The sequence below is a fragment of the Budorcas taxicolor genome, chromosome 7, assembly GCF_023091745.1.
Source record: "Budorcas taxicolor isolate Tak-1 chromosome 7, Takin1.1, whole genome shotgun sequence".
NCBI classification, from domain to species: domain Eukaryota; kingdom Metazoa; phylum Chordata; class Mammalia; order Artiodactyla; family Bovidae; genus Budorcas; species Budorcas taxicolor.
Window position 1 is genome coordinate 24470791 of NC_068916.1, and position 19356 is coordinate 24490146.

The window sequence follows — 19356 nt, forward strand, 5'->3', positions numbered from 1 at the left end:
TTGGCAGATGTGGGGGCTGAGGTTAGGGGGCCTAAGGACCTGCTCTTCTGCATAGAAGACTGCTGCAGTTTGTGCACTGTAGCTATACTGAGGCTGGAGAGCCAGAGTTAACTTGAAGCAGGGCAGGGACCTGTTTGTTAAGACAATTTTTCCCTTCATTACTTTATGCATCCATCTGATGCCTTTCTGGGCTTCCCAGGTCATGCTACTAGTAAAGAACCCACCTGCCAGTGAAGGAGATGCAAGAGACGTGGGTTCGACCCTTGGGTTCGAAAGGTCTCCTGGAGGGGGAAATGACAACCCATTCCAGTATTCTTGCCTAGAGAATCCTAAGGACAGAGAAGCCTGGTGGGCTACAGTTCATGGGTCACAAAGAGTTAGACATGAGTGAAGTGACTTAGCATGATGCCTTTCTAACTAGCTGATCATTTGCCTATTTTTCCTTGCATTGTATCTATCTCCTTCTCTGGGTGTCCTGGTGATCTGCTTGTATCTATCTCTGGATATCCTCTGGTATTTGATGAGCATATACTTTCCTAAATCTAAGTAAAAAACAGTCAGTGCTAAAACTTCTGATTTTAATTTTATACAGGCAACAAATTTCATTATATTTTTCTGTGACACTCTACCCTGCCCCACCTATTGAAGTTCAATGTCCCCAAAATGAGCTTTGGCCTGCTCCATACTCCACACCTATAAAGGACATCAAGAGTAATTTTTAACTCAATGACATATATTTGCTGAATTAATTCTGGGTATGGTTTAGAAGGTAAAATTATAGATATCCTGGTATGCAGCACAGAAGAACTGACAACATTATTTTAAGATTCTAGTGACTTTTCAAGGATCTATTAAGAAGACAGTATTTTTAAACCCTGTAGATTAAAAAAAAATTTCTCCCTATTTTCCAATCCAAAAGATGTTAAAAAATGTTCTTATACCTGAATTTATAACATAATTATACATATATATGCAAATATAATATTGACAATGAACATATACATAGAGACACTCCTTCAATCTCTTTAAATTATACATTTTCTTTAGATAGAAGACATACACACAGTATGTGTGCTTCATTCTTTTTAAGCTAATATATTTCTGCTATGTTTAATAATACCAGCCAAAAGCATTTAATTACATTGAATAATTGGGAATATTTTGAAAACTCAATTTTTAAAATATATCTGGGGCAATAGACAAGACTCTGAGGAGATCTTAAAAATAAAAATGATAACAATGCAAAAATGTCCCATTCTCTGGCAGTACAAAGAGACAGAGACAAAACAATTTGATAGCCGACAGTTCAGGGATTTTGTGCACGGTTTAGAAGACGGCTATCTTTTTCAGATAGAATGGTGAGTACCAAATTGGGTAAACGCTTGGTGGATGTATCTAAACAAAATAATAGAAAGTCTTTTTTGAGGAGAAGCATCTTATATATCATTGAGGAATTTCTTCAGTATGAACTGCCTACTCAGAGATAAGTGCATTTTTTAAAGGAAATTTTCCTATAATGCAAAATATCTCTTCTTTAGGATATTGTGGGATAGGTTTTCTCAATGCCTATATGCTTAAAATTAAGCCCATAGTCTTTGATTTCTTTAATTCACTGACTGAGTTAACAATTACAGAACTCAGGATCATAGATTCAGAGGCACTCCTGGTAGCTCAACTGGTGAAGAGCTGCCTGCCAATGCAGGAGACGCAAGAGAGGCAGGTTAGATCCCTGGGTCAGTAAGATCCCCTGGAGGAGGGCATGGCAATCCACTCTAGCATTCTCGCCTGGAAAATTCCATGGAGAGAGGAGCCTGGCAGGCTATAGTCCATGGGTCACATAGAGTCGGACATGATTGAGTGCATGCGCACAGATGATAGATTCATACTTGTTAATTGTGCAGCTGCTCAAATTTTCCTATCTTATGAGATTATCTATAAGCATAAAAATGATAAGCAGTTATCTTCTTCAAATATCAACAGACTTGTAGATATAATTAGAAAATAATACTAAATAGAAATGCTAATCCAGGGACGGGATAAAGATGGCGGAGGAATAGGACGGGAAGACCACTTTCTCCCTCACAAATTCCTCAAAAGAACATTTCAATGCCGAGCAAACTCCACAAAACAACTTCTGTAGGCTGGCAGAGGTCATCAGGCAACCAGAAAAGCAGACCATTGTCTTCAAAATCAGGTAGGAAAAAATATAAAAGACGAAAAAGGAGACAAAGGAGGTGGGGAGGGAGCTCCGTCCCGGGAAGGGAAGCCCGTCCCGGGAAGGGAATTTTAAGAAGAGAGGTTTCCAAACACCAGGAAACACTCTCCCTGCCGAGTCTGTGGCGAGTCTTGGAAACACAGAGGGCAACATACCAGGAAGGAAAAATAAAGAAATAATTAAAACCAAGAGATTACAAGCCCAACAGTAACTCCCCCAGCGGAAAAGCAGCACAGACGCCTGCATCCGCCATTGGGAAGTGGGGGCAGGGCAGGGACGTGCGGGAGGCGCGGGCTGCAGTGCTTTGTAAGAATCGGGCAGGAACGCCCCACGCGCAACCAGAACGATCTAACTTGGGCTAGCAAACCAGACTGTGGGATAGCTACCGCACGAAAAGCTCGAACATAAGACACCGCCAGGACCGAGCACAGAACAAAGGACGGAACGGAAAAAGCCGGCTGCAGACCATCCCCCGCCGGGGACAGGCAGCCAGAGCCGTAAGGACTGGAAAGGGGCAATTGCAGACCCGGAGAGACTTTACTTACCTAACTGCAAGCAGGCCTCTTTGCTAAGACTTCTGGGGGTGCTGGACACTCACAATCTGCCTCACGGGGGACGCCAGCGGTCCACCCAGAAAGCTGAGCAGCAGCGGCAGAAAAGGTGACACGCCGCGGCGATCGCGCTCGCCAAACTCCTGAGCTACTCGGACCTGGGAAGGGCACAAAACGCAGTCCCAGCCGAATCTGTGCCTCTGAGGGCGGCCTGAGCGCCGAACCTGAGCGGCTTGGACCGGGGAAGTGCACGCAGCCTAGGGCCGGCCCCAGACGGTTCCCGGCTGAGCATCGTAGAGCCGGAGCGGTTTGTGCACCGCGAGAAGGGACAGGTCAGGCGGGGCTGAGACACTGTGTGCACACGACAGTGCTATTTGTTTGCAGCATCCCCCCTCCCCACAGTGCGACTGAACTAGTGAGCCTAAAAAGCAGCAAACAGAAGAAGTTAAACAGAGGGAACCACCTTGGAAGTGATCCCACACGGCCCAAAACATCAGAGAAGGGCCAGATATATTTTTAATAATTTTAAAATCATTCCTTTTTTTTCTTCTTCTTTTTTTTTTCTAACTTTTTTTTTAATTGTTAAGTCTTCTATTTCTCCTCTAATTTTTATTTCTATAACCTACTATTACTATTTAAAAAAAAAAAAAGACTTTTTTTTTTTTTTTAAAGGCAAACACCATATATAGCCTTTGGATGGTTGTTGGTGGTTTTTTGTTTTTTGTTTTGTTTTGTTTTTTGTTTGTTTTTTAAATAATTCTTGTTTTTTTTTTTTCTTTCTTCCTTTTTCCTTCTGCTTCTTTTCTTTAATATTGTATTTTTTAAAATCCAACCTCTACTCTAGATTTTTAATCTTTGCTCTTAGGTTTCTGTTGTCAATTTTGTACATTTAAAAACCCAAACTTCACTACCCAAGTTTACCTGAGAGCGAGATTACTGGCTTGACCACTCTCTCCTCCTTTGGACTCTCCTTTTTCTCCACCAGGTGGCCTCTGTCTCTTTTCTCCCCCATCTCTTCTCTATCCAACTCTGTGAATCTCTGTGTGTTCCAGACAGTGGAGAACACCTAAGGAACTGGTTACTAGCAGGATTTGTCTCTCTCCTTCTCATTCCTCTCTCTTATCCTCCTGGTCACCTCTGTCTACTTCCTCCCTCTCCTCTTCCCCGTATAACTCCGTAAATACCTCTGAGCGGTCCAGACTATAGAGCACACATAAGGAAGTGACTACTGGCTAGCTTGCTCTCTCCTCTTTTGATCTCACCGCATCTCATTCCAGTTACCTCTAACTACCCTCTCCATCTTCTCTTCTCCTTGTAACTCAGTGAACCTCTCTGAGTGTCCCTCAATGTGGAGAAACTTTTCATCTTTAACCTAGATGTTTTATCATCGGTGCTGTATAGATGGAGAAGTCTAGAGGCTACTGTAAAAATAAAACTGAAAACCAGAAGCAGGAGGCTTAAATCCAAAGCCTGAAAACATTAGAGAACTCTTGAATTCAGGGAACATTAAGCAATAGGAGCTCATCAAATGCCTTCATACCTACACAGAAACCAAGCTCCACCCAAGGGCCAACAAGTTCCAAAACAAGACATACCACTCAAATTCTCCAGCAACACAGGAACACTCCCCTGAGCTTCAATATACAGGCAGCTCAAAATTATTCCAAAACCCTTGATGTCTCATAACCCATTACTGGTCACTCCACTGCACTCCAGAGAGAAGAAACCCAGCTCCACCCACCAGAACTCCAATACAAGCCTCCCTAACCAGGAAACCTTGACAAGCCACTGATAGAACCCCACCCACAGTGAGGATGCTCCATAATAAAGAGAACTCCACAAATTACCAGAATATAAAAAGGCCACCCCAAACGCAGCAATATAACCAAGATGAAGAGACAGAGGAATACTCAGCAGGTAAAGGGACAGGAGAGTTGCCCACCAAACCAAACAAAAGAGGAAGAAGTAGGGAATCTACCTGAGAAGGAATTCCGAATATTGATAGTGAAAATGATCCAAAATCTTGAAATCAAAATAGAATCACAGATAAATAGTCTAGAGACAAGGATTGAGAAGATGCAAGAAAGGTTTAACAAGGACCTAGAAGAAATAAAAAAGAGTCAAAATATAATGAATAACGCAATAAATGAGATCAGAAACACTCTGGAGGCAACAAATAGTAGAATAACGGAGGCAGAAGATAGGATTAGTGAAATAGAAGATAGAATGGTAGAAATAAATGAATCAGAGAGGAAACAAGAAAAACGAATTAAAAGAAACGAGGACAATCTCAGAGACCTCCAGGACAATATGAAACGCTCCAACATTCGAATTATAGGAGTCCCAGAAGAAGAAGACAGAAAGAAAGATCATGAGAAAATCCTTGAGGAGATAATAGTTGAAAACTTCCCTAAAATGGGGAAGGAGATAATCACCCAAGTCCAAGAAACACAGAGAGTTCCAAATAGGATAAACCCAAGGTGAAACACCCCAAGACACATATTAATCAAATTAACAAAGATGAAACACAAAGAACAAATATTAAAAGCAGCAAGGGAAAAACAACAAATAACACACAAGGGGATTCCCATAAGGATAACAGCTGATCTTTCAATAGAAACTCTTCAGACCAGGAGGGAATGGCAAGACATACTTAAAGTGATGAAAGACAATAACCTACAGCCCAGATTACTGTACCCAGCAAGGATCTCATTCAAATACGAAGGAGAAATCAAAAGCTTTACAGACAAGCAAAAACTGAGAGAATTCAGCACCACCAAACCAGCTCTCCAACAAATTCTAAAGGATATTCTCTAGACAGGAAACATGAAAAGGGTGTATAAACCCGAACCCAAAACAATAAAGTAAATGATAACGGGATCATACTTATCAATAATTACCTTAAACGTAAATGGGTTGAACGCCCCAACCAAAAGGCAAAGACTGGCCGAATGGATACAAAAACAAGACCCCTCTATATGCTGCTTACAAGAGACCCACCTCAAAACAAGGGACACATACAGACTGAAAGTGAAGGGCTGGAAAAAGATATACCATGCAAATAGAGACCAAAAGAAAGCAGGAGTGGCAATACTCATATCCGATAAAATAGACTTTAAAACAAAGGCTGTGAAAAGAGACAAAGAAGGCCACTACATAATGATCAAAGGATCAATCCAAGAAGAAGATATAACAATTATAAATATATATGCACCCAATATAGGAGCACCGCAATATGTAAGACAAATGCTAACAAGTATGAAAGGGGAAATCAACAATAACAATAATAGTGGGAGACTTTAATACCCCACTCACACCTATGGACAGATCAACTAAACAGAAAATTAATAAAGAAACGCAAACTTTAAATGATACATTAGATCAATTAGACCTAATTGATGTCTATAGGACATTTCACCCCAAAACAATGAATTTCACCTTTTTTTCAAGTGCTCATGGAACATTCTCCAGGATAGATCACATCCTGGGCCATAAATCTAAACTTGATAAATTCAAAAAAATCGAAATCATTCCAAGCATCTTTTCTGACCATAATGCATTAAGATTAGATCTCAATTACAGGAGAAAAACTACTAAAAATTCCAACATATGGAGGTTGAACAACACACTTCTGAATAAACAACAAATCACAGAAGAAATCAAAAAAGAAATCAAAATATGCATAGAAATGAATGAAAATGAAAACAAAACAACCCAAAACCTGTGGGACACTATACAAGCAGTGCTAAGAGGAAAGTTCATAGCAATACAGGCATACCTCAAGAAACAAGAAAAAAGTCAAATAAATAACCTAACTCTACAACTAAAGCAACTAGAAAAGGAAGAATTGGAGAACCCCAGAGTTAGTAGAAGGAAAGAAATCTTAAAAATTAGGGCAGAAATAAATGCAAAAGAAACAAAAGAGACCATAGCAAAAATCAACAAAGCCAAAAGCTGGTTCTTTGAAAGGATAAATAAAATTGACAAACCACTAGCCAGACTCATCAAGAAGCAGAGAGAGAAAAATCAAATCAATAAAATTAGAAATGAAAATGGAGAGATCACAACAGACAACACAGAAATACAAAGGATCATAAGAGACTACTATCAGCAGTTGTATGCCAATAAAATGGACAACGTGGAAGAAATGGACAAATTCTTAGAAAAGTACAATTTTCCAAAACTGAACCAGGAAGAAATAGAAAATCTTAACAGACCCATCACAAGCACGGAAATTGAAACTGTAATCAGAAATCTTCCAGCAAACAAAAGCCCAGGTCCAGACGGCTTCACAGCTGAATTCTACCAAAAATGTCGAGAAGAGCTAACACCTATCCTACTCAAACTCTTCCAGAAAATTGCAGAGGAAGGTAAACTTCCAAACTCATTCTATGAGGCCACCATCACCCTAATACCAAAAGCTGACAAAGATGTCACAAAAAAAGAAAACTACAGGCCAATATCACTGATGAACATAGATGCAAAAATCCTCAACAAAATTCTAGCAATCAGAATCCAACAACACATTAAAAAGATCATACACCATGACCAAGTGGGCTTTATCCCAGGGATGCAAGGATTCTTCAATATCCGCAAATCAATCAATGTAATTCACCACATTAACAAATTGAAAAATAAAAACCATATGATTATCTCAATAGATGCAGAGAAGGCCTTTGACAAAATTCAACATCCATTTATGATAAAAACTCTCCAGAAAGCAGGAATAGAAGGAACATACCTCAACATAATAAAAGCTATATATGACAAACCCACAGCAAACATTATCCTCAATGGTGAAAAATTGAAAGCATTTCCCCTAAAGTGAGGAACAAGACAAGGGTGTCCACTTTCACCGCTACTATTCAACATAGTTCTGGAAGTTTTGGCCACAGCAATCAGAGCAGAAAAAGAAATAAAAGGAATCCAAATTGGAAAAGAAGAAGTAAAACTCTCACTGTTTGCAGATGACATGATCCTCTACATGGAAAACCCTAAAGACTCCACCAGAAAATTACTAGAGTTCATCAATGAATACAGTAAAGTTGCAGGATATAAAATCAACACACAGAAATCCCTTGCATTCCTATACACCAATAATGAGAAAGTAGAAAAAGAAATTAAGGAAACAATTCCATTCACCAATGCAACGAAAAGAATAAAATACTTAGGAATATATCTACCCAAAGAAACTAAAGACCTATATACAGAAAACTATAAAACACTGATGAAAGAAATCAAAGAGGACACTAATAGATGGAGAAATATACCATGTTCATGGATCGGAAGAATCAATATAGTGAAAATGAGTATACTACCCAAAGCAATTTACAAATTCAATGCAATCCCTATCAAGCTACCAGCCATATTTTTCCACAGAACTAGAACAAATAATTTCAAGATTTGTATGGAAATACAAAAAACCTCGAATTGCCAAAGCAATCTTGAGAAAGAAGAATGGAACTGGAGGAATCAACTTGCCTGACTTCAGGCTCTACTACAAAGCCACAGTCATCAAGACAGTATGGTACTGGCACAAAGACAGAAATATAGATCAATGGAACAAAATAGAAAGCCCAGAGATAAATCCACACACATATGGACACCTTATCTTTGACAAAGGAGGCAAGAATATACAATGGAGTAAAGACAATCTCTTTAACAAGTGGTGCTGGGAAAACTGGTCAACCACTTGTAAAAGAATGAAACTAGATCACTTTCTAACACCGCACACAAAAATAAACTCAAAATGGATTAAAGATCTAAATGTAAGACCAGAAACTATAAAACTCCTAGAGGAGAACATAGGCAAAACACTCTCAGACATAAATCACAGCAGGATCCTCCATGATCCACCTCCCAGAATTCTGGAAATAAAAGCAAAAATAAACAAATGGGATCTAATTAAAATTAAAAGCTTCTGCACAACAAAGGAAAATATAAGCAAGGTGAAAAGACAGCCTTCTGAATGGGAGAAAATAATAGCAAATGAAGCAACTGACAAACAACTAATCTCAAAAATATACAAGCAACTTATGCAGCTCGATTCCAGGAAAATAAACGACCCAATCAAAAAATGGGCCAAAGAACTAAATAGACATTTCTCCAAAGAAGACATACAGATGGCTAACAAACACATGAAAAGATGCTCAATATCACTCATTATTAGAGAAATGCAAATCAAAACCACAATGAGGTACCACTTCACACCAGTCAGAATGGCTGCGATCCAAAAATCTGCAAGCAATAAATGCTGGAGAGGTCGTGGAGAAAAGGGAACCCTCCTACACTGTTGGTGGGAATGCAAACTAGTACAGCCACTATGGAGAACAGTGTGGAGATTCCTTAAAAAATTGCAAATAGAACTCCCTTATGACCCAGCAATCCCACTGCTGGGCATACACACCGAGGAAACCAGAATTGAAAGAGACACATGTACCCCAATGTTCCTCGCAGCACTGTTTATAATAGCCAGGACATGGAAACAACCTAGATGTCCATCAGCAGATGAATGGATAAGAAAGCTGTGGTACATATACACAATGGAGTATTACTCAGCCGTTAAAAAGAATTCATTTGAATCAGTTCTGATGAGGTGGATGAAACTGGAGCCGATTATACAGAGTGAAGTAAGCCAGAAAGAAAAACACCAATACAGTATACTAACACATATATATGGAATTTAGAAAGATGGCAATGACAACCCTGTATGCAAGACAGGAAAAAAGACGCAGCTGTGTATAACGGACTTTTGGACTCAGAGGGAGAGGGAGAGGGTGGGATGATATGGGAGAATGGCATTCTGTCATGTATACTATCATGTAAGAATTGAATCGCCAGTCTATGTCTGACGCAGGATACAGCATGCTTGGGGCTGGTGCATGGGGATGACCCACAGAGATGTTATGGGGAGGGAAGTGGGAGGGGGGTTCATGTTTGGGAACACATGTAAGAATTAAAGATTTTAAAATTAAAAAAAAAAAAAAGAAAGAAATGCTAATCCATCTCAAGAACAGTTTTCTGGATTACAGACTATTTCAGTTTGGTTTCAATCTACTAATTTTATCAATGTAGAAAAAATATTTACAAAGCTAGATTTTGAAATTTAATCTATTGTAAGCTTTTCTAAAGTGTGTTATACTAAATAACAAACTAGCTACATACTCTGTAAAAGTGATTCTTGGTATTAAAAAAAGAAAAAAGAAAGAAAAGAAAAGTGAAATACCAGAGTCTCTCTTAGGGCTTCCCTGATAGCTCAGCTGGTAAAGAATCCGCCTGTAATGCAGGAGACTCTGGTTCAATTTCTGGGTCAGGAAGTGCCCCTGGAGAAGGGATAGGCTACCCACTCCAATATTCTGGCCTGGAAAATCCCATGAATGCTATAGTTCATGGGGTCACAAAGACTCAAAACAGGCTGAGTGACTTGCACTTCACCAAGTCTCTCTTTGGGATCTGCCATGTACAGAAGAATGCTAAAGGATCTGAATATTCTTTGAGCATAGATTATTTGATTATCTTTAACTACAGTATTTCTCTCACATCCTAATGAATGAGTTTGCCATGCAACATAATTCTGGCAATGCAAGAATTCATAAATTAATATGAATTCAGTCTTAAAATGATCACATTCAGGTCTTTGGTAAATATTAAATTTACTAATCAATCTACTTAACAATATATTTTCTCCATCTAGCAGTTCTCATTTTATTAATTCCTTTTATTCTCTAGTTTCAGAATATACTTAACATTTCTATTTTTACATTCTAGTAGGATATTTAATTTATTTACTGTTACTGCTAATAATTTCTTCAAATTTGAAAGGGAAATCCTTCTAACAAGTGATTGAGCTTCCTTCTACTAACCTGTAACAGCCCACTTAGTTTAGCTGTATTAGAAACCAGTGATCTATACATATATTCATTTGAATTCTGGAACATTCTGTAAGTTGATTGAGTTGGAGTGGGGTGACTGCATCAGTCCACCTATGTAAGAATCCATAGTCAAAAGGTTCTATCCTAGCCACTGGGTAACAAGAACTCCCTGTTCTTCAATTTTTGGATCTCGGTTTTCTTTCCTTTTTTTTTTTTTTTTTTTTGGTTCCTTTTCTTTTAATGTAGCAACACTAGGCTGTAGAGATGCATGACTTAAAATGTGGTATCATCTAGTAATTTGTTTTAGGATATTCTTGATTGCTCTGATCAAGTTTTAAGTTTCCTTCACTGATTCCTAAGTTTTCCTTCAGTGAAATGTCTTATGTAATTATTCATAATTTCCTACAAATGGTGATAAGTCACAACTACCACTGTCAATGTTAACTGGAATGACAAGCTTCTATGTAGAAAGCTGAAGGCAAATCATCAAGCCAAGGACCTATGAGATCTGGGAACAAGCAATCCGTCTCGGAGTCCACTGTAACAAACAGCAAGAAATAAAACCAGGGACATGTGAAATGGTGCAAACCACCAAGCCACTTATTTATATTGACTGCTGACTAATCTGGATAAAGTGCCTGTTATGAATTGCTTTAACTTAATAATTAGGCAGTATGAGACTACTTTAAGGTTATATATCTTGATAACGCAAAGAGCATTACTTAAAGTACTGGCAAGATTTACGTGATAATTTAAGTCTCTTTTTGAACTTCTTTTAAAAAATTAGGTAGGTAATGACACAGGAAATGGCACACTTATTTTCCCATAGTTATTACTGAGTCCAATGGCACCCCACTCCAGTACTCTTGCCTGGAAAAGCCCATGGATGGAGGAGCCTGGTGGGCTGCAGTCCATGGGGTCGCTAAGAGTCAGACACGACTGAGCGACTTCACTTTCACTTTTCACTTTCATGCTTTGGAGAAGGAAATGGCAGCCCACTCCAGTGTTCTTGCCTGGAGAATCCCAGGGACGGGGGAGCCTGGTGGGCTGCTGTCTGTGGGGTCGCACAGAGTCGGACATGACTGAGTGACTTAGCAGCAGCAGCAGCAGCAGCAGCAGGACAATATAATACACTAGGTGGATTTTAATGGTATTTGAAGCATATGTATTCAGAAAATTATTCTGACTAAAAATAATCCAGATATATTCAACTCTTTCACAGTTACAGAAATAAATAATCAAGTAATGAATATGATTTGAGTTTTATTTACAATGCTTCTCAGAGAAAATGCAAAAAAATCATCATAAAATGCCATTTTGAGACTGCTTTAGAAAATCTTTACTATGAGAATGATCTCAAAATAAGTAGGATTCCTATTAACAAAACTGTTATTTTCTAAAGTATTTATTTATTTGTTTGCTCCAGTCTTAACTGTGGCATGTGGAATCTTTAGTTGTAGCAAGTGGGATCTAGTTCCCTGACCAGGAATCAAACCCAGGCCCCCCTGCCTTAGGGGTGTGGAGTCTTAGCCAATGGACCACCAGGGAAGATCCAACTTAAATGTTATTTTTATAGTTAGAAAGCAGGTATTAGTTTGATGTAATTCCCCTATTCATTAGAAAAAATGACCTTTGTTTTTAGATTCTTCTTCTATTCAAATGAATATACTGAATACAACTGCGGTTTCCTTTTGCAGGTAAGTTAAAAATAACTCACCATACTGCAAGCTTAAATATTTACTACTTCTAAACAAAGCTATACCATATTACCTATATAATTAAATCACTCAGAATGATTTCTTGTGCTTCCACTGCATTATTTTCAATTATATAATTACAAAAGACTCACACTCTCCTACCCAAAACTCTATTAATCATGTCATAATTTGGAATGTGGCCAAATCTAGTCACCTTCTGGAATTTTAAAGGGTTATAGTAAGTTTGAATTGTACAGTATGTATGGAATCCAAGAATAAGCCACAATTATGTGCAATTCCAAGGTGTTTTGTTTGGTCTTTAAAGTTCACTTGAATACGTATAAATCATTTCTTAATACTGTACAGAAAAATTTATTCTATAAAAGCTTGATGAAGGACCAAACTCTGTATAGAAAGTAGATAAAAGAATACTCTTTTATTTGCTTATCTATTGGCCTCCAATAATGAAAACGAGAAGTTTCAGAATTTTAAGTAAAGGCAGAAAGATCAAATTCAGCCAGAAAATATGGCATTTCATTAAGCATAAGAGACTACATTATTTTTTTCAAGTCAGTGTTCTATGCTTAGGACAGTTTAAATGAGTAAATACAGATTTATAATGCCAGGAAACAGATGGGTCATGTTTTGCTTTCCCAGGAAAGACCCTAAGGCCGAATATATATCAGAATGTGGCATATGATTATTTCAACAGTTAACTCAAGCCAGAGCAAAGCAACCAGATTGTTTTTGCCTTATTGTTGCCAACTTTCTAGTCTCGATGAAATAAACATTAGCAATGTTTAATAAAGGCCATATTACATCTGCTTTGAAATCAGAGCTAACAGTTATATGATAGGAAATTTTTCTTTGGGTATACCTGGATTTATACCTTTTTTCCTCTCAGCTGAGAGCAATTTTTCCCACTGTGTACACAAAATCATTACATTGTAAATGCTAGGAATTATATAGGCTGATATAAATGCTGTGAACACAGTTTGAGGCATAAGCCATATTCTTAGTAACCCTCCATTTAGCCAATATTACCTTGGCTCAACAGTGGTCAGTGGCTTTTAGACAGTGGAAAAATCTGAGAACATATACATATTTTACTGAATTGCTAATGATTCGTCAATATTATTGAGGGAAAAGCAGGATTTCAGAGCTTAGACCTTATGGAGAGTCCACTGAATAAACCTGATTAAAGCCAACCCAGGATTTAATTTTAAGTCCATTTAGGTTTATCAAGGGTTTAAAAAAATTAGTAGAATTTGAATGAAACTGACAGATTAACTGACTTCAGAGGAGCACAGAAATTGACCCATAATTGCACACATCTTGTTGTTATTCGGATTCCAGGAACACAGCTGATAAAAATAAGAGATCTATGTGTTTCCTCTGTCCATGAATGCTTTAATCACCGAAACTTAATAATCAGAGCACCATTCTTTTTTTTTTTTGGTAATTATTTTGGGATGGTCTTCATTTGAACATGAAAGTGATACATTAAGGGTAAAACAAGAGGGGAGAAATCAATAAAGCTTGCATGGAGCCACTGGCTTTAATTTGTGCATGCTGTTTGAAACTGTTATGTTAAGACTTAAAAAAAGAAAGAAAGAAAGAAAAGAGCTTCAAGGGAAAGAACAGACATTCATAAAAAGAATAGAAAATACAGTATAACTGGATCTTCTACATAAGCAAACTGCAACAAACAAAGGTTAAAAATCACTGAGTAAAAATGAGTATTTATTAGATCTATCCATTACTTTCTTTACTCAAAAAGGCTATTCTAGCTAGGTAGCAATGGAGTAACATAACAAAGATGAATTTAAACTAATTCAACACAAGCCTATTTAAAAACTGTTGTTTAGTTGCTAAGTCACGTCTGACTCTTTTGCCATCCCATGGACTGCAGCACGCCAGGCTCCTCTGTCTGTGGGATTCTTCTGGCTAGAATACTGGACTGGATTGCCATTTCCTCCTCCAGGGAATCTTCCCTACCCAGGGATGGAACCCCCATTTCCTGCAGTGGCAGGCAGGTTCTTTACCACTGAGCTACCAGGGAAGTCCTACATACATGTAAACTGTGGTAAAATTGAAAAAAAATTTTTTCAGGCTTAGCACAAATCAATGTTTTCTATGATCTCCCCAGTTAATTTTGATTTGGCTTAAGATTTGACCAGAGGCCACAAAACAGGCACATTTATTAATCAATTGCAATAGTATTTGTCATGTAAATAAGATTTGCTAGCCTTATTTCCATATGTAGCAATGTGGCAGCTTAGCATTCTGGGTCACAAATTATAATATCTGGACCTTCTATTTCCTGTAATAATTTTGCTTTTTGTAGTTAACTAGGGTTATCACTTAGAATATTTCTATTAATGAAGTTGGAAGAATATTGCTCATTTATTCGAGTCATTTTAAAACTTTTTCTTAGAGCAGAATTATTTCATTTTGGGAAAACATCTAGAATTTCGCTAGCCAAAACAAACAAACACAAGATTTCTACAACTGATAGGGAGCAATAGGTGATCCTCCTCACACTCCCGCAAGGAGTACATTCATTTCCTTAACCTAGTTTAAACTTTCAGTGTCAAATGAGGTGTTAATATAAAAATGGATCGAAAATAACGGTGTTATCTATTTTCCTTATTTCACTCTTAAGGAATTAGACACAGAAGCAGTCAATGAGGGAGTCCTAGCTGTACCCCATGTTCTTGACTTGCAAGCCATATCTTTCCCCATCACTCTATTTGTCTCTTAAAAGTGGGAACTCTAAAGCCTGAACATGAAATTAATTATTTATGGTCAATTTAGAATTCTCTTTTGTCTAAAAGTTGCTTACTCTGAAGTGTGAAGTTTCCTTATATGGTTCACCAACTAAAACTGCAGGGATTGGGTTATTTCCTAATTCGGTAGTCAGGGACTGATTTACATTGTTGACAAATGTACCTTGTAGAGTCCCAGTGTTCAAAGATGTGGAAACAATATAGTTCAGTGAGAATTCATATGCAAAGTTAATATACAAACTTTCATTGGAGAAAAAAGGCATGAAAAATCATAAGAAAATAGATTTTAAATGGCATGGATTTCTTTTTGAGTAATAATAAGGAGGCTGACTAACTGAAGAAAGTTGTAAAATGAAAATATTTCTTCCAGAATATCCTTTAGGTTTATTCATGAACAGCTATCACTTGCCCCTCCATGCCTGGCCCCATGGCAGGCACCATTTTTTTTTTTTTTCATTTGTAATACAGCAGGTAATTTATAACAGTAGATTTATTATGTCTATTGTAAGCCTTAGAACATTAGATCCATGATAACAGGTTCAATATAGCAAGGCACAAGGGATCATCTGACTAAAACTTCTTAGTATTTGACAGCTATTTTCACTCAGATATGATCAGAATTATATCTAAAAACATGGGATTTATTAATACTTTTAGAGTGAATATCTGAGCTATTTTCTACAACCCATAAAGTTCTTAATTCATAAATTTTAAATATTACCACTAAGATGAATAAACTCACTGTTCATCTGCGAACGAAATTGTGTCTACCTGATCTGACTAAAGGACTTCAAGAATTCTGCTCCTTTCAATTTCTTCTATGTACAATCCAAAATAATGGTGGGGAAAACAATATCCTTTACATATTAAGATGGGAATTCTCTTTGTTTGGTCCTGTCATTATCTACCTTACTTATATTTCAAAGGAACTTATCTGTTAGTGTTCTACTCACTAGACAAGTTTTATACAAAAAATATTCTGAGCAAAATAAGTATCAACAATACAAGCAGCAAAACAATAATAATATATAACACTTGTCGAGAGCTTCCTTTGTGTCAAAAATGGTGTTCAGTACTTTACACATTTCTATCTTACTGATACTTATTATTTAGAACAGTTTTACAGAGTCATTATCATAGACAGAAAAACAGGATTGGGACCTTAGTAATTAATACTCTTGGCTCAGTGGTGAAGGATTCACCTGCTAATGCAGGACACGTGGGCTCTATCTCTGGGTCGGGAAGATACCCTGGAGGAGGAAATGGCAACTCACTCCAGCATCCTTGCCTGGAAAACCTCATGGACAGAGGAGCCCGGGGGCTATAGTCCAATGGGTCGCAAAGAGCCAGACATGACTTTGCAGCTACACACGTACATATGTAATACTCTACCTTACCTCTGTCTCCTATGCCTCCTGCACTTCATACTGTGTGGTTATAGTACTCAGGGCAATGCTGACATTAGGGAAACTTTGAGTATGTACAGAAAGGTTCTCACCTTAGACCAGTCACCCATCCGCCACACGTAGCATTTGGAGTAATCCTCACAGTCTTCAGCCTCCCTGGGTCGGGTGGAGAGGACACATTTCTTTCTAGGGTTAGTACACCTCACAGTCCGATGACGTACACCTTTGCCACACTTGACCGAACACTGGAAAATAACGTCAGAGACTGTGGATAAAGCTGGTGATTAGAAGATATAGACTTGATGATCAAATTACATTAGGAACTGATTCTTATCTCTCATACACCTATCACCTACACAAAGGCCAGAATGAAGGCTATGCCTTAGCATCAGAGGCCAGACAGTGCTTCAGGCACAGTGCTAGAAATGAATGGGTTTCAGAAACACAGGACCATTACTACAGAGAGTTCTACAACACAGTGAGTGCTTATGAAAGACAGATAAACAGTGGTCAAAGTGTAAACACTAACCTAATAACTGACATCAAATTATCATATATAATTATGTAAGGAAATTCATTTTATTTTTGGTGAAGACTTAGTTTGTGTTAGCCTTAAGAAGTTCTTGTAAAAAAATGACAATTTCTAAGAGGATATAAAGTTAAAACAGAGCATATGTAGCAAAAACAAAAGTTTCTTTACATAATTATATACTTCTAGAAATCATCATTCTAAATGGTTTTTGGATTGAAAATATAATTCAGTTTAAAAAATTCAGTTCATCTCATGAATAACTAATGCTTGATTAATGATGTGATATAACAGGTATAAGGCCTGTAGGATATAACTGACCTTCTCTTTTACATTTGTGCTCCCCATTAAGGAACATGTATAAAGCTTCCCAGTCTTACAAGAGTGTGCAGCACTGATTATATGGACACAGGAACCAAAATGCCATTGGGTATGACAGCTGAGAGGAAGGAAGGGACGAGAGACATGGCAAAACTTGAAAACTCCAATTTATATTTATATCTGGAAAAGTTCCAAAGAAAGAGCTACAGCGAAACAGCAAGGATGTAGCTGCAGATTTCAGCAGTTGTTTTTCTGAAAACTGAAGCATAGAACTCATGAGATTTTAAATATAATACATTTGGCACAAATGAGTCATTGTCTCATAATTTTTAGTTTGCATTTGAATGTCTTGAGTTTTAAGGCAGACTACACGTGTGATTTGGTATTTTAATATTTACATTAATTTTTTTTTTTCCAATGGGGCTTCCCTGGTGGCTCAGCGGTAAAGAATCTGCCTGCAAGCAGAAGCCGCAGGAGATGAGGGTTCGATCCCTGGGTCAGAAAGATCCCCTGGAGAAGGGAATGGCAACCCACTCCAGTATTCTTGCCTGGAGACTCCCATGGACAAAGGAGCCTCACAGGCTACAGTCCATGGGGTTGCAAAGAATCGGACATGACTGAAGTGACTTAGCACATTTTTTTCCAATGGAAACTAATCCTGTTCTATAAATTCAATTTTTATATCAAATAAAAACAAAAGACACATTTTAAAAATTGGTATATTACTTTGAGACATATTATTTCTCCCATCTGGTGCCAAAAATCTGTATGTTAGAACATTTCTGACCTAATCCCTCCTGAAGAGTTTGCGGAAGTGTTACACTTAAGCTGAAGGTAGGGTATTTCTGTTTCTCTGATGTTCATGTGAATCGTTTCGCCAGACTGAACTGATCCATTTTGATGTAAAACTGATAAACATCATACATGATGAAGGATCTTTTCAACAAAATCTTTTTTTTTTTTAATGAATGAAACATTTATTAATCCAGCATAACTTGTTCTAATGCTCCATGCTGGCAGCTACCACCTGTCTGGATATTTTGTCCAGACCCCTCTGTCCCTGAGGTGTTCAGTTTGCAACACCCTTCTTCATCCTTTTCTACCATTTTCAGCCCTGCCAGGGCTTTGAGGACCTGGAAGGCTATGCTCTTGGAGTCTCTACTGAAAAGGCTAGTAAAGGTCAGAAATAAGACAAGAGAAAGATATACTATTTGCTAGTGTGTTTTTTCGGGGGGACGGGGGGTTGGGTTAACTGAAGAATATCCCCAAACCTTATTATCTAAGCTACTCTGTCCTCAATTTTCAAACGAATGGCTACTTGCTGAAATGCAGCTTGGCATTTTCAGTCTGTCATTTTTACATCCCAACTAATATTTTGAAATCAAGCATATGAATGTTTCAGCTATGGGTGTGCATGCACACGTATATTCATATGCAAGTGTGAGGGTGTTCGTGTATGCACCCACAAGCCCACCTAAAATGCTTTGGAGTGGCTAGGAAATAAAAGTAATAACTGGTGTTAATCATCATGAGAAGACATGTACCCTGATAACAAAATAAGCAAACAGTTTGGCATGAGTCAAAGCTGTATGCTACACGTTATAAGCTGGTGGGTACATATGCGGTGTTAGGTAGTGCTGAGGTCAAATCTCAGGTCCAGCACTTAGTAGGACTTTGAGTAAACTAATTTCTCTGAGCTAAAGTATTATAAAATGGTGAAACTTAACTTTTCTGCATTGGTGATTAAATATCAAAAAGTTACTAACTATGAGGTAAAAACAGAAGCCCTGTTCACAAGAAATGACTGGCAAGTGTTAATATCCTTTCTTCTCCCTTCTCTTCTAAATGCTCAGAGATATACAATGAGTCAATGTGCATTTGCATATGTGCCCACTATAGAGTATACTTATGGCACAGAAATAAAAAATCTGGATTCTAAAATGTACATAATATATGCTCGTGATTTTATTACGATAT

The 19356-nt window shown here is 37.8% G+C and overlaps 1 protein-coding gene across 1 annotated transcript in view; it reads right to left on the minus strand.

Moving 5' to 3' along the window:
• Positions 1-19356, minus strand: part of ADAMTS19 (ADAM metallopeptidase with thrombospondin type 1 motif 19) — a 276785-nt gene that overhangs the window by 17902 nt on the left and 239527 nt on the right. The window contains exon 21 of the mRNA XM_052643941.1: positions 16622-16774. Coding sequence (XP_052499901.1) covers positions 16622-16774 — 153 coding nt within the window. The remainder of the gene's footprint in view (positions 1-16621; positions 16775-19356) is intronic.